General features: G+C 43.4%; 1 protein-coding gene across 5 annotated transcripts in view; it reads left to right on the top strand.

Moving 5' to 3' along the window:
• The window catches only part of ASAP1 (ArfGAP with SH3 domain, ankyrin repeat and PH domain 1), a 348630-nt gene that overhangs the window by 254310 nt on the left and 77523 nt on the right, over window positions 1–16797 (top strand). For all 5 annotated transcript variants that reach the window (XM_081214357.1, XM_081214356.1, XM_081214354.1 and 2 more), the window contains 6 exons: window positions 1702–1776; window positions 2268–2317; window positions 4335–4464; window positions 5898–5983; window positions 12215–12290; window positions 13722–13808. In XM_081214357.1, coding sequence (XP_081070483.1) covers window positions 1702–1776; window positions 2268–2317; window positions 4335–4464; window positions 5898–5983; window positions 12215–12290; window positions 13722–13808 — 504 coding nt within the window. The remainder of the gene's footprint in view (window positions 1–1701; window positions 1777–2267; window positions 2318–4334; window positions 4465–5897; window positions 5984–12214; window positions 12291–13721; window positions 13809–16797) is intronic.

The raw sequence follows: 16797 nt of genomic DNA, 5'->3' as shown, positions 1-16797 counted from the left end.
GAGCCTGTGCTCCTCAACGGGAGAGGCCACAACAGTGAGAGGCCTGCGTACCGCAAAAAAAATAAATAAATAAGAATAAAAGATAGTCTTTTCCTAATAACTTTCTCCACGAAATTTTAATACCACAGATATTCTCTATATCAGTTTACATACTGTGACCCTTTGGAAAGCCACAAACTGTTGTCATTAATCGTATTTATTATTATTAATTAAATATTATAGCTATTATATTATCAATAATTATCTAATAATGTAATTATAAATTATGTATTATATGTGACTGTTATTAATTAAATATAATGTTTGATTATTATTGATGATTAAATATTAATGTTATTGATATTATATTCACCCCACACCCTAAGACCCAGTGCCCTCGACCTCCCAGAACGTAGGCTGTGCATCACGGCCCTCTGTCACTGTTGGCCGGCCTGCCAGCCCGGCTGTTTCTCTGTGTGGGTGGTGGTGAGATTGCAAAGATGGAATGTCTTGGTAGGAAACTCTTTGTCTGAAATAAAAAAGAAAGAGATGGTTGTTTCTGACCCGAGCCGTCTGGTGGTGTGCATTGGAAAACTGCCCTCGTGTGTCACATTGGTGGTCAGGGAGGGCAAGACGTGGAGTGACTTGGAGCTGCAGGAAGCCTCAGATGAGAACCACGGGACAGGACCAGGGAGGAGTTCAGGGCTGGAGGGCAGGTCTCCCCGCCCTGCCCCTCTGCCCCCACACTGCCTTATTCGTATTTAACATCCCGTAGGATTTTTAAGGTAATAAACACTTCCCAGGTGTCAGGGAGCACAGCAGCACTTTCCCCGTGCATTAACTCGTTGCATCTTCACAGCAGCCACCCACGACAGGTTCTAGTAGCCTCGCTTTAGAGCTGTGGTTAAGAGGGTCACGCACAGAGCCTATAAGTGTCAGCGTTGCTTCCTCTCACACCACCTTCTCCCTCTGCCTGACCTCATCATGCGGTAGAGCTGGCTGCGTACTGACTGCGTCTGCCCCTGGGCCGCCAGCTCTCTGTAGGCAGGCCGTGCTGTATACATCATCGCACCCCGTCCCAGGCCCTGGCACAGCGGGTGTCACAGAATAGGTACTTTGTAAATGAGCAATGGAAGAGTGGTTGGACGGGTGGACGGCCTGATAAATGAATACGCTCACACATGAATAAAATTCCCTCTCGAATGAGGGGACCCGCCAGCCTCTCCATCTGTAACCGGTACTGCGGGTCCCTGCGGTCTCGGTTCCACGCTGCTGAAACTGGTTTCGCCAAGATGCCAGGGCTCCCCCTGAAGACGGACTGTATAGCGCTTCTCAGCCCTTGTTTTCCTGACTCTTTCCACACTGGCCCGTCCCTCCCTTGGTCTCCCTGCCACCCTGCTCCCCAGCTGGGTACATTCCTTCCCCCTCTCTCTGTAGACTGCTCTTCGCACCACCCTAAAATCAAGGAGACCCAGGCCACCGCCCCGGAACGGTGAAAAAAAACCCTGCTCCGGCTGTAGATTGCACTTCCTAAATAGCTTTCCTTTTAACGGAACTTCGCACCGAGGATACAGTTGCGAGCAGGACCGTCGAGGTCTCTGCCCTCGTTTCGTCGAGCTTGTGTGCGAGTGGGGTGCCCGTGCTCAGTCAGCATCGGCTGGTTTTGCTGTTCCACGTGCACCTTCTTTTTCTAACTGTCTCCCATCTTTGTTTGCTTTTCAGCTCCAGGGCCTGAGCCACAATGTGATCTTCACCTTGGATTCCTTGTTGAAAGGAGACCTAAAGGGAGTCAAAGGAGTGAGTGTTGAGAAATTTGATTTTCAGTTTAGCTTGAAAGGGTTGCCTTCTTTCTCTCCTAAGATCCCAATGGTACTTATGTCTGAAAGGCACTCTGAACGTTTTCAGCATAAAAAATGCTGTTGGAAAATGATCATTAGAAAAAAACACACCGCTTCACATAGCACTATTGCCCGAGAGGCAAGATGAGACTCTCAGGAAGACTGGGGCGGCGGGGGGCGTCTTCGCTGAGTCCGGACTCCCCCCGGAGGACCCGTGGACCCACCTCTCAGAACCACTGGGTCTTGCCTCTTCGTCGTGACCAGGAATGCACACCGTCCCACTCTCTGAGCTTCTCGGGTGTAATAAGTTGTGTGATGTGCCTGAAAGTGTCCTGTGTGAAGTTTCGAGTGTCCTATAAAGGAGAGCATTTGTGCTAAGATGTTACTTGAAGATTATACACCTTTAAGCAAAAGTACTTTCAACCTCAGTTTTATTTTCTCTTTTTTAAGGATCTCAAGAAGCCATTTGACAAAGCTTGGAAAGATTATGAGACAAAGTTGTAAGTGTTTTTTTGTTTGGTTGCTTGGTTTATTTGTTGTGAGTATTCTAAGAAAAAGAATAACTACCAGAAGGACAGAGCCCTGAACTAATAGCTTTGGGACAAAACACTGTTGAGTCTATCCTCGTAAGGGCTGAGAGGCAGGGTGTTCTGACCTGATTAGAAGTGCCGACACCTCCCGTGCTAGTTGTGTCTGGAGCGAGATGTACTTTCACTGTCGGGTATTTGGGCATCCATGGCCGATGGCCGAATTGTCAAGCTGTAGGTCTGTGACTGTTGCAGCTTTTCTTTCCTTATAGTTAGCACATAACTGTAGACCATTTACACATTTCAGGTAGCACGGCAACTGGGCAGTACAAATAATACCCAGTGTTTGTGACATCTGTCTGCCCACCAGGGCCTGTGCAAAGTGCTTTACATGCATGGCCTCCTCACAGCAACCCTCTCCGTGTGCACCTTGCACTGTCTGTTTATGCTTAGGAAACTGAAGCTTAGAAAGGCTGAGGGGCCTGCAGAAGGTCCTAAGGCTAATAAATGTCGAGCTGGTGTCCCCTCCGGTCTGTGTAACACCAGAGCCGGAGCTGTGTGGCGTGACGGCAGTCAGAGGCCTGCATGCTGGGGTTATCGTGCGGGATGACAGGGAGGCCGCACGTGAGGTCTTGTCGTGGGCCTGGCTCATCCTCATGCGGTACCGGTCCTACCACATCCCTTTGTGATTATTGCTCTGAGGCATTTGTAACCAGGCTGTGGAGTGGGGTGGGAAGAGAAATGTATTTAAAAACATTTAATAAAAGTCTTAGCTATAAACTTGGATAAGTACAAACATGAGAGAATAAAAGCATTTCCGTAGGCAGCAATAACAGCAGAGTGAAAACACAAGCCAAAGAAAAACAAATTCAGGACTAAGTTATGCCCGCCCGTCATGTTTCTTCTCGAGAGCCTGTAGCTTCCTGCTTTCTTCCCACCCACACCAGTGGAGAGAGAGCTGAGGTTTATTCTCCTTCTGGTAAAAATCCCTGCCTTCACACCCATTTAACCTCCAAGGTGGTGTGATGAAAAGAGTTGCTTAGGTATGGCACGAGGGTATTACAGTGAATCCCAGCCAGGCCTGTAGGTTTTCCATTGGGTTGATGGCTTGATTTTCCACTGTGTTTGTATGTAGACAAGGATATTGGCTTTCTTTGGGGTTTGATATCCTACCCCACAATTTAAAACAAGACTTGAAGGCTAAATCAGTCTTTGCTTTCACAACTAGAAATTATAGGCTCTTTCTGAAATTAGAAGTCTGCTTTCAAATTAAATGGATTTTCAGAAAAAGGGCTGTGACCCCTGGTGTTAATACCAAAGTATCATCTGTCATAGCCAAGCATTAGCCTCGGGTACCATAGGTTTAATGTGGTCCCTCCCTCTTATTTCCCTGGTTGCTTCCCAACTGAAGAACATTTTCATAGCATTCCAAATTATAGATTAGGATTTCTTCTAAATCCTTATTTTGTACAATCCAGTGCCAGGTGGTTGAATGATTAAAATGTTACTGCGGTATGAAAACAGCCTAAGTTTAGAGAAATAATGGAAATTACTTTTGACTAGTTTACATGCATGCCTACAAAGACCCATTATATACTTTGTCTTGAATTAACTCTTAAATCTCAATCTATTGATAATCAAGATATGCCTCAGACCTCCAACCTTCTGATTCTTTTTCATCGTAAGGTGCCTTACTCTAGAAAAAGTAAACTGTCAAAATTACTTGATGCCAACCAGAATATAAGAGAATTTATATGAATCCATTCATGTGTGAGATCAGAGTTAAAATGTAGGAAGTCTCCTTGGTGAAGATCCATGCAATGTGTTGGTTCTCTTTGAACTTAGATTTTCACTTTTGATCGATGCTATCTATCTAAGAGTTCCTGCCTCCTAACTCTGGTAATTAAGAAATAATCAAGTCGCTCCCATTAAAGGAAAGACATGAGTGTGGTGTTTTTGTTTTTAATGATGGCACCTGCTTTCATTACAGTACAAAAATTGAGAAGGAGAAAAGGGAGCACGCCAAACAGCACGGGATGATCCGCACGGAGATCACCGGAGCTGAGATCGCGGAAGAGATGGAGAAGGAGAGGCGCCTCTTTCAGCTCCAGATGTGCGAAGTAAGAGCAGACTTCGCAGCCCTTTGCCTAGAATTTGATTAACTGTCATCCTTCCTGCTAGTCAGCAGTCTTTATGCTTAAATGCAGGCTGTGTTTGATGATTAGAGGAGGGGACTGTTTCTCAAGGACTCTAATCTCCACTTTTCTCCAAGCCTTTTGGGATCCGCCGTTTCACTGTTGTCTCATATTTTGAGCCTGGGTCCTATGGGGCTCTTTAAGCCAAAACAGGATTCTTTGGTGAGAACTTTACTATTGCTTGTGAGTGAGTGTGGAAAAACAATTTTGGTGAAGGGGTAACACTGGTGAACATTAAGTTTTACTGGTACAGATGTACAGCATGTTGCTTTTTTTTAACCATGTGTCCAAGTTTGAATGAAAACTTGAAGTAGTGATTAAAGTCTGAGCTCATGAAAAAAATAAATGCAACAAAAAGCATGTTGCCTTAGACTTAGAGCAGTGGTTCTCAAACAGGGTTCCCATTGGCATTCCTTGACCTAGAGACCAGCCCATTCTGATGCTGAGTAATGGAATTCCTTTTGCAGTTTTCCGAAGATATTAAAGGGGATAGAATTTTCTCATTTTCTAGTTTTTCTTCCCTAATTTTTTTTTTGTTTGTTTATTTCTCCCCACCCCCACCCCCCATTATTACCCCTTGGCTCCTTGAACTTGTCTGGTTGTGAACACTTCCATGCAGTAAAACAAGTGAACAAGAAACAAACAATATCAGGGCTTCCCTGGTGGCGTAGTGGTTGAGAGTCCGCCTGCCGATGCAGGGGACACGGGTTCGTGCCCCAGTCTGGGAAGATCCCACGTGCCGTGGAGCGGCTGGGCCCGTGAGCCATGGCCGCTGAGCCTGCGCGTCCAGAGCCTTTGCTCCGCAACGGGAGAGGCCACAACAGTGAGAGGCCCGCGTACCACAGAAAAAAAAAACAAAAAACAATATCAACAGAAAATCTTGGCCAGTTGTGAAAATCAGAGCCAGTAGTGTTTAGTGCATAAACTAATAATGCATTATTATTTTTTTTCTTTCACTTTTTAGTAGCAAAAGTGCTTTCCAATTCACCTCTTTGGTCTGGAAGTTTTAGTATCTTACAAGCATATCCCTTAAAGAGAATGCCATTTGTCTTTCAATCCATCTTTCAGGTTTTGACCACGTGAACTATGAGTTTGAGATCCACTGCACACCCGGGGGGAGATAATCAATTATTCCAGAATGTTTTGCTGTGCTTGATTTCTGCTTGTCTAGTAAACTAATCTTAAGCATCTATAAAATGCTAACACGCTGATCAGTTTGCTTGGTACACTTGTGACTGTGTCAAATCAACATTCCCTAAATTAAGCTCACACTGTCTGGCGGCAGCTGAGCCTCAGTAACTCACACTGATTAACGACTGGTAATCTGATCAACGCACAATTCTGTTTTATTTCCGCAGTATCTCATTAAAGTTAACGAAATCAAGACCAAAAAGGGTGTGGATCTGCTGCAGAATCTGATAAAGTATTATCACGCACAGTGCAAGTAAGTGGACTATTGCAGTCATGATTATTAGCCCAAGTAAGGGCCCCTTCACTTCGTTGGTTTTCTTAATTCTTTCCTTTCTGGTCTTCATTTGGTCCCTGTATATAGTAGTGTAATGACCTTCCACGGCCAAAGGATAAGAAATGGTTTTGTCTTCCATCTTCAGCAGTTTCTATAAATCATTAACTCAAATGAGTGTAACTATTTGGCTCCTCTAAATACTGTCCTACAAATGCTAACTTTGGCCTTGACAGCCTGTGGAGCTGTTGTCACGAATGCGCTTGACTGTCATTTTGTCACTAAAGAGGCCTTTCTAGGAACTCCCTGCCCCGCTTACTTGGCATTTTACCTATTATTGGGTCATTTGTACCACATATTCCTATTGGGATTGTTTTTGTTTTGTTTTTTTCATCATCCAAGTGAAGTGAAATTAAATACTTTGGACATTAGCAATACCTGGTATTTATACTTGGATTCCTGTGTAGTTGCTGGTGTATTTTGAGAGACATCCATTGTTCTACACCGGCACCATCTTTGCTTATGTTGCAGGGCTACCTTTTTATTATGTTTGACATTCTGTGTCACCACATTTGCTTATTTTACTTCTGGCTCACTTACTGGGTTAGCTTTCATTGGTTTTATTGTAGAATTTTTGTCTGAAAATGTGCTGGTTACCATTCAAGTCTGTATTGAATCAGTGGAAGTTACAGAGAATAGAGTGCAAGGACTTTCCAAAGTGGTCCAGACAGCTCTCATAGTTATTTATAAGTAGAATACTGTAAAGGTCATTAGGACTAGGTAAAATGCTTACTCTCCAAGAAGTTAAAATTTATAATTTCCTTTGGTCATCTCTCTTATTCTTTTTGATAATGTTGTATCTAGGAGGATCTTCATGCTGAATGGAAACATTCAAGGGGGCTAGCATTAATGTAATGGGAAAAGCACCAAGCTTGAGTCAGGCAGATAGATGAGTTCAAATCCTGGCTTTGCGGCCGGGTAACCACGTGACCTTTGTCAGGTGCATCTCTAAACCTCAGTATCCTCATCTGTCAGGTGGGGTTAAGGTTCATAGTAGACCCACCTTGGGTTTTGCGAAGATGTGAGAATTAAGTGAGATAATGCATAGGGACTGTCTCACCCAATGCCTGCTGCATTGTGCCTGTTTGCTGCTGGGATGGTTCTAAGTGGCACTAAAAATCATTCATTCACATATTTTATTATACAGGATTGTTTCTCTTCAGGAAGATCAAACTTTTAATGATCAACTTTTTATTTACATAACTTTGATTTTACTTTTTTCCTCTTTTCAAAGTAAATTCCGCCTTGTATAAAACTTTCAGATATGTATAAAAGTAATTATAGTGAAGTAGAAATAGTTTCACATTTATAATTTTGCCTGTGGAAGCCTCATACTGAAGACCTGGACTAACCTTTGCCTTCATAGTATAGCAGGGTGCTTATGAAACTCTGAAATGTGTGGTGGTGGTCCCTGATTTTAGATTAGAGTGGAATTTTTCATCTTTCATCAGTTTCAGTTTTCCTAGAAACAGATCATTCTTTGAAACTTTTACAGAAATAAGTGAATCTCTTTGTCTTCTCAATTACTACAACACTTGAGCAGCAAGTCTGATTTCACCTGATTTTAGAAATCTCTTTTGATTTCAAAATCTCTAAGTCATAGAGGAGGATTTAACCTACACAGACATGAGTTTTCCAAAAAATAAGATGTTTTGTAAACTAGAGATATATTAGCCTTTGTTGGTAAAGGTGAAAAGAAGAGCATCCTCCCTTGATTCTTGGCTTTTTCCCTTTCCACAAATATTTATTACTCTCTTAACAGAGACCAGGTACTTTTCTAGGTTCTGGGGTTCAGAGGTGAAACAAGGCTTCTGCCCATGGGAATTAACTGTCTGGTACAGGAAGTACGTCAGGTCCATCAATAATCATAATGGGGCTGGAAAGTGATAACACAGGGCATCAAGAGAAGGAGAGACTTCTGGCCATGGAGTCTACAGAGGGCTCCTTAAGGGAGGTTGTGGCACTTGGAATTGGACTTGGAGGATGGATGGCATTCAGGCACTGGAATCTGGTAGAAGCATCTACCCTAGGGCAGAGAAAGAGCAGCAGAAGGAAACCCTACACACTGAGAACTTCCTTGCAGGGAGAGGGATTCAAAGACATCCCGTAGTAGAACTGGGTTATCATGTAATTCAACCCCACCTGCCCCAGGTTGAGCCGCAAGGATGCCATCACAGCGAGAAACCAGTGTACCTTTCTTTTGAGGACTACTCTTATACTTTCCTACTTCAGTCAGTCTCTCCAGACTCTTTATAGATGTGTAGTGGACCTGTGAAGCATCCTCTACTTAGATTTAAAAAGAGACATTTCATATTCTGAGAACTTATTCCAGTCCCCAAAATGATTTTCAATACATAGTAGTCAGGTGGAGCCCAAGAATGAATTTGCTCCAGTAATCTCTCGTGTACTCATACCTCAGCGGGGATACAGCTGCTGCTATAGCGGAAAAATAGGGGGCGCAGGAGAGAAGAGCTTTTGTCACCCGTTCAGCTCAGCCCACCTGTTACTCCTCACTCTCAGACATGAACACTGTCCGTAACATGCTGCTCTCAAAACAAACACATTATTCTACTGCTCACCCGCTCCTTTTACCACTCGGTGAGTATCATTATGGTCTGCAGACTCGAGAGCACTTACAGACATTACTTTACCGTCCTTCATCTCACAGATAATAACAGCTAGCATTTATCAAGAGCAGCCAGGAAATTGTAGCTCAGAAAAGATCAGTAACCTGCCCAAGGTCACCGTCATTCATTTAAAAGATGCTCAATAAATACGTGTCAAAACAGACAAAACAGAAGAAACCAAGGAATAAAAGAAAATGGACTTCGAAGGTAAAAGCTTCTGTGAGTGAAAGGACACTGTCAAGGAAGTGAGAGGACAACCCACAGAAGGGGAGAAAATATTCGCAAATCATTTATCTGATAAGGGTGTAGTGTCCAGAATATATAAAGAACTCTTACAGCTCAACAACTCAATTTAAAAACGGTACTGATGAACCTAGTGGCAGCGCAGAAATAAAGACACAGACGTAGAGAACGGACTTGAGGACACAGCTGGGGAAGGGGAAGCTGGGACGAAGTGAGAGAGTGGCATGGACATATATTCACTACCAAATGTAAAATGGATAGCTAGTGGGAAGCAGCCACATAGCACAGGGAGATCAGCTCGGTGCTTTGTGACCTCCTAGAGGGGTGGGATAAGGAGGGTGGGGGGGAGGCTCAATAGGGAGGGGATATGGGTATATATGTATACATATAGCTGATTCACTTTGTTGTACAGTGGAAACTAACACAACGTTGAAAAGCAATTATACTCCAATAAAGATATTTTTTAAAAAAGGGAATGAAGCACTGATACACGCTACAACGTGGATTAGTATTTAAAACATTATTCTAAACAACAGAGATTTATCATATAACACAGGGCACGAACCCGTGTCCCCTGCATTGGCAGGCGGATTCTCAACCACTGCGCCACCAGAGGAGCCCTCAAATGTATGTTTTATAACATGCCTTGCATGCTGTTCAGATCTGTTTGCTTATTCTTGATGTCAAGCAGCACTGTCCAATAGAACTTTCTGAAATGACGGAAGTGTTGATATTCTTTGTTGTCTCACGTGGTACCCACCAGCCACGCTTGGCTACTGAGCACTTGAAATGTGGCTGGTGAGACTTCATGAACTGGATTTTAAATTTACTTAATTTTAACTAAATTGGCTGCATGTGGCTAGTGGCAAACACTGTATTGGAAAACACAGTTGTAGAGCATTCTCCTTTAAACTCACTTTTTTTTTTAACGTGATGATTAAATTCCCTTCATGTTGAAAGTGAAAATGAAACACCTTTACAAAAATATCTTCGAAGAATCTGTATCCCTCAGAGAAAGAAGTAACTCCTTCCATGGTAAACCTCTGCAGCTCCAGCGAAGAAAAGCAACATTTACTGAGCACATCCTAACTGCCCAGCACCTTGCTGAGTCATTTTGTGTGTCTTGTCTGTATTATTCATCCCATTTAATACCAGTAACACGGGCAGAAGTTTAGTGACTTGCCAGCGTCCCATAGCTGGTAAGTCCCAGAGCCCAGCCTAGGCCATCATCATCTCATCCCAATGCCCTTGTTTTTCCTGTTGTAAGAAGTCCTGACAGCATCCATCAAGTGTTCTACTTTCAAGCCCTTTCTCCAGAAATTAAGCGCAGCATCAGAGATTAAAATTAGTTTTGCTGTGGTTAACTTTTTAGCCCTACTTCTGTGTCCTTGGCAGACACTCCTTCCTGGATGTAGAAGATGCTGGTTCAGGTTAGTGCTTTTGGATGATCTGCTTTGTGCAGAACATGGTTAGCTGCTCTAGGGTTGCCACTTAGGCCTGGGCACAAGCAAGTGCTCAAAGATGCCATCCCCTCGACTAGAAAGGCTGGGGAAAGCCGCCTGGGGAGGTAGCAGCTGAGCTGAGCCAGGATAGAATGAGAGAGTTTGGTAGGCACGTGATAGTGGGGAAGGGCATTTCAGGCAAAGGGAACAGCATATGCGAAGGCTGGGGGAGCAACTGGAAATAATGGAGCATGGCGAGAGGCCCGAGTTTTTAAGGGGAAAATGGTAGGAGATAAAAACCAGAAAGATATTCAGGGGCCAGAACATAGAAGTTACTCAGTTTTGTACCAAGAAGTTCAACTATCATCCCTAAAGGCAGTGATGAAAACCTCAGTGTTAGCAGATGAGAATTTACGTGTAGCTTGATTACATGAAACCCTTATTTCAGTAAGGGTTCTCTGCCAAAGGTGTGAACCTTAAAAAACTTTGGAACGTGTAGAATTTCACTAATCACTTTGAAGGCCGGTTCTGACAAGGATGTATTGTTACCATTGAGTGTTCATATTAAGCTGGAAAGACATACATGGATCCCAAAATGTGCCCTCAAAGTTCTTAGTCATGCTTCATTCTTACCTTCTAAGTGAGCATCTGCTGCTCTGTGCTGGGCCCACTATGATGTGGGGATGAGAGACCGTCCTCATCCTCAAGGACCTCTTCCTTTCCTGGGGAGAGAGCAGCGCAGGTAACGTGCATTAAGAAATAATCTGGGGCTTCCCTGGTGGCGCGGTAGTTGAGAGTCCACCTACCGATGCAGGGGACACGGGTTCGTGCCCTGGTCCGGGAGGATCCCACATGCCACGGAGCGGCTGGGCCCGTGAGCCATGGCCGCTGAGCCTGCGCGTCCGGAGCCTGTGCTCCGCAACAGAAGAGGCCACAACGGTGAGAGGCCCGCGTACAGCAAAAAAAAAAAAAAAAAAAAAAAGAAATAATCTGCCGCAGAGGTTAAAGAAGCTTCCAGCAGGGTAGAGGACATTCTGAACACAGACACAAACGGGGCTCCTGAGTGGAAGCGCTCAGACAGGAAATCGTGTCGCTTGGTAGTGAGAGCAGGGGTGTCAGCACCTGGACCTGATCCCACTTCTGACACTTAGTAGTTGCGTCAGCAGCTTGGGCAAGTTCCGCCCTCGCTCTGGGCCTCAGCTCCTCCTTCGCGATGGAGGAGAGACTTGAGGTGCTTACCCGCTCGTTCGGGTTGCTGTGAGGGTGTGGATGAAATGAGGCGTCAGGTGATGGTCGCTCAGCAGATGTCAGTGCTCGTTGCCAGTTCAGGGTGAGATGACACCCCCTTCTTAACGTGTGTGGTAGGAGAGCGCTTTGCGAATCCGTCGTCCGTACCACTCATTCAGCATCCTGTGTTTCAAGTGTGTAGGGACCCAGGGATCTTTTGGAAACTGGAAGAACCCTTGCTGACTGTCCTCCGGCCTTTATTTCTCTAGTTAGTATCCAGTCGGACTTCATGATATTCCACTGGCAAACGTGTCTCTCTGTCTCTTTCAAATTCACATATGGCACAACCAGGAAGAATTGTTCTGTGTATGACTCAGTGGGTTGGAGATGTAGCTGTTATCTGCAGTGTCCGTGTGACACCTGCTAGCACATGTCAAGTTGTGCCTGTAGTTCGTTTATTGGGACATCTTTATAACATACTGAAATTAGTTTTTTAAGTGTTTCGTATAGATATATGGGTAGAGAGTAAATACGTATCTATGAAAATTTTCAGGTAATTATGGTTCGTTTCTCTTTTCACACTGCTGATAAATCTCTGATGTTTTCCATTGTAGTTTCTTTCAAGATGGCTTGAAGACAGCTGATAAATTGAAACAGTACATTGAAAAACTGGCTGCTGATTTATATAATGTAAGTTCTTTATAAAATATCTGCACCTTAACTTGCTTTTATAGATAAATATCAGTAAATCTGAAATCTGTATTAGAAGAGCATTAAAGGAAAAAGAAGACAAGGTGAAGAGATGTGTCAGCATAAATCTAGGGCCAGTAAATGTTTCTTTGTGGTTTGTTTTGTTTTGTTTTTCTGGTTTAACTCAGAGACATCATCACTTGTCAGATATTCCAGAGTAGTTTCTGGGACATAGGTGGAGCAGGGCAGGGAGTAGATGGATAGCCATTGGTTCTGAATGGCTCTCCGTGCTGGGTTCAGTAGCATCACATATGAGTGCCCTTTGGTCAGCAGTTGCAGAAGGAAATTTTTATCCTGGAAGGAAAAAAATTAAGTGCCTGTCTCTGAGTAAGCAGGTTTATGAATTTTTTTTTTTTTTTGCTTGCTTGCTTGTTTGTTTTATATTTCCTCTCCTTTTTTCCCCTACTATCTAGGTTTTGCTTTTAGAATAGGAAAATCTAGAGGAAAACTTTTTTGAGAAAAAAACTAATTGCATATGAGAAATCTCAAGTTTGTTCTTCATGAACCGCTTGGCAGTGAATAATATTAAAAGTATATGTTTTAGGAGTGTAACTATTGATACATGTGTTCAAATAAGGTTTTAGAGTTACACATGATACCTTATATTCTAATAGAACTTTTCTGATTTTTCTTTGAAAAGTTAACATGGTTCAGGTTGCAGTAAGTTCCAAGTGATTAATAAGGAAAGCAGGGGCTTCCCTGGTGGCGCAGTGGTTGAGAGTCCACCTGCCGATGCAGGGGACACGGGTTCGTGCCCCGGTCCGGAAAGATCCCACATGCTGCAGAGCGGCTGGGCCTGTGAGCCATGGCTGCTGAGCCTGCGCGTCAGAAGCCTGTGCTCCGCAATGGAAGAGGCCACGACAGTGAGAGGCCTGCGTACCGGAAAAAAAAAAAAAAAGAAAAAAAAAGAAAAGCAGCATCAATCCCTTCCCTTCATGTAAACTTTGTAAACTTTCATATATGCATTAGCTCTTGGGATTCTGGTCATTCTTAGGATTGTCTTCTGGCCCATTCAGTCACATCATTATATTGATATTTCCACTGCCACCCTTTGAAATACCAGAAGCAAATAACTCAATGTTATTTCTTAACCTTTGTTTAAAATAGTCCTTCAGAGCTAATTGTCTAGACTAGATGTATTATTTAATAAGAAAGCATGTTGCATTATTCACTAATTTCAAAACTCACTGGTGCTTTAAGAAGATGAGAAAATTGTGCCTCTCATCAAAAATGAGACCGTGTGAAAGACTTTAATAAGGAAATCGACTGTATAATTGAATTGTTTGATGAGTAGTATACATTTGGATGAATTAAACTCTGCTCATAAATGTATAAGAGATAAGTGATAGAAGAACTGTTTTTCTCTCATAGATAAAACAGACCCAGGATGAAGAAAAGAAACAGCTGACTGCACTCCGAGACTTAATAAAATCCTCCCTTCAACTTGATCAGAAAGAAGTAGGTGATCTGTGTGTTTCCAGCAGGGCTAACTGTGTAAGCAGGGCTGCTTGTGATAGCCTTTGTGTTTCCTGATCTCCAGAACAAGCATAGTGAGAACTTCCTGCTGCGGGGGGGGGCGGGGGCCGATGAGACGTAAGACACAGTGCGTACCTATCGTATCAAACACAGTAGGAACGGTCTTTGGGCTCCTGTTCCCTCCTTATAAAAAAAGATAACCCTCACCCCCAATTCCATGACCAGGTTTTCCCTCCTGCCTTTAAGGTGTGTGCTTCAGAAGAGCATCCTCCCAGGTGTTGATGTAGATAGCTCAGTTCCTCTTAGATCATCCCTGTTTTTCCAGACAGCCAAAAGGGGCTGTCTCATTTTGCCAGAGAAATAGAGAAATATTTTGATACAGATTCCTATAGAGGTTTTGCCCCACAGCTAGGAAAATTAAGGTTGAGATAGTCTTTGGATGCTGAAGTGGAGTTATACGGTGCGTGGTAGGTGTTAGATGAACGCAGTACAAGTGCTTAATCATTAATCTCATCTGTTCATTTGTTCTGTCAAACATCTAATGAATACTTACTGTGTTCTGGCAACTCTTCCAGGCATTAAGCTTGAGTCCCCTCCGTCCAGGATCTCATTGTCTAGTAGGTAATAGAGAGAGTCAGCCATGTGAACAAGTGGCTGGACCTAAAGCGGTATTGATGCTGTAAGACAGAGATTGGGAGGAGGTGTGCCGGGAAAGGGAGGAAACAAAGCGTGTCAGGAGTGAGAAGCTGCCCGGCACATTCAGCAGGCCACAGCAGCTTGGGGCAGGGTGGGTGGAGGAGTGAGAGATGCCGCTTCTGAGGTGGAAACACAGACCGGATTGTGGAGAACCTTGGATGCACACTAAAGGGAATGGACTTCATAGGAAGGGCACATTAAATAGTGAGCACCGTTTGTTGCATGGGAGAAGGTAAACATTTGCCTGTTTATGTTACAAATTTATTATGGATTCAATTTAAGTGCAGTATTTAAATGCAACATTTAATCATAATCACACAAGATACAGCATTTTTCATATGTCAGTTCCTCATCACATTATCTCACAATTGCAAACTATCTGTAAATCCCTAAAATTTCCAAAAGGGGTTCATGAATCCAAGACAAAAACAAAGCAAACCCCCTCAGACATGGGAAGCCCTGCTCCAGCAGCACTAATGTTAAAGCAATCTCGAGGGTTCTCCTGACTGAGTGATTATAGCCCTCCACCCTCCTGCCTCCCCAGATCCAGTTTTATATACATGTTGGGTCTTCGTACAGCGAGAGGGGTCTGTAGCCCTGTGACACTGAGTGCCTGCTGACCTGTGGGCAGGGAGGTGTGTAGTAGGCATCGGCGGGCAGGGAGGTATGAGGACTGTGTACCCATGTCCCCTAGTCTCAGCAGTGTCTGCACCTGTGCTTTGAGGCCTCTTAGAAGGCGCTTACTGCTGGTCCTAGGAGAAGCTGTCTCCTTGAATGACTTCTCAGTGTAAGAGCACTAGAAGGACCCAAATAGAGGGGTAAGAGGTAGATTCCTGCCTGGGGAGAAAACTGTGAGGTTTTGAACTGGCAGATATATGCTTAAGCACTTCCTACCTTTGTTTTGTCACACGGGATTACCTCCTTCCTGTGTGAGGAAGCTTTCTTGGGGGAAAAAAGACTATTACGGTACCTTTTTGCTTTGCAGAGAGACTGACGTATTCTGGTTGCGCTAGCTAAATGCCGCAGTTGCATATAAGCCTCCTATGAACGTGAGGAAATGCACGTGACTTATTGTAATTCCACCCCAAATTAATAAATGATGTTTTCATTAGCACCATGTCCAGAGGATTTTACAAGTAAAATTGGTCTTCCACAGCATGCCTGTCCCATTCTCCTGCTGTTTATCATCTCTTATCACAAAATATGTTTAGAAGGTAATGGTTTTTAATGCCTTATTAAATATGGAAGGAGATTGTCCACCAGAGTTCTTGCCATAGCGAGACTGTTTGAGAAGAGTGTAAAGTGCTCTAAAAAGGGGCCTGAGAAATTTAAATCACCCATCAAATCATTCAGCCTCCTCACCCCCACCAGGTTCAACCTGACTCCGTTAAAGGAAGGTTCAAGAGTTTGAGCTCTGTTGACACACATACACTACCAAATGCAAAATTATTTGTAGTAGTGAGGTGGATGGACCTAGAGTCTGTCGTAGAGAGTGAAGTAAGTCAGAAAGAGAAAAACAAATACTGTGTGCTAATGCACGTACATGGAATCTTAAAAAAAACGGTACTGATGAACCTAGTGGCAGGGCAGGAATAAAGACACAGACGTAGAGAATGGACTTGAGGACACAGCAGGGGAAGGGGAAGCTGGGACAAAGTGAGAGAGTGGCATGGACACATACACACTACCAAACATAAAATAGATGGTTAGTGAGGAGCGGCTGCATAGCACAGGGAGATGAGCTCGGTGCTTTGTGATGACCTAGAGGGGTGGGATAGGGAGGGTGGGAGGGAGGCTCAAGAGGGAGGGGATATGGGGATATATGTATACATACAGCTGATTCACTTTGTTGTACAGCAGAAACTAACACACCATTGTAAAGCAATTATACTCCAGTAAAGATGTAAAAAAAATTATATAAGCACAATTAAATTATATTAAACAAAAGTAGTAAATTAAAAAAAAAAGAATTTGAGCTCTAAGTAGGATCTTTGGATTTTTGGTAGGAACTATTTTTAGGGTTGAAACTATTTTATTTTTAATGGTGCTATCCATAAATCATTCCAAAAACTTCATCTTTTTATTTGAGTCTCAGTAGCTCATCGTAGTTCGCAAACTATCTGTGTTTTACTCATCTCTCCTTTCACAGTATCCAGTACATTGCCTGGTACCCCAGAACTACTCAATAAATATTTAGTAAGATGAAACAGAAGGAATTTTTTGCCCACTCCATTCATACCTTACCTTAGAAATTTGAAGCTTCTATAAATAGAGG

Source organism: Mesoplodon bidens, assembly GCF_964165515.1.
Source record: "Mesoplodon bidens genome assembly, chromosome: 16".
Lineage (NCBI taxonomy): Eukaryota > Metazoa > Chordata > Mammalia > Artiodactyla > Ziphiidae > Mesoplodon > Mesoplodon bidens.
This window is presented reverse-complemented; position numbering and strand designations above follow the sequence as displayed.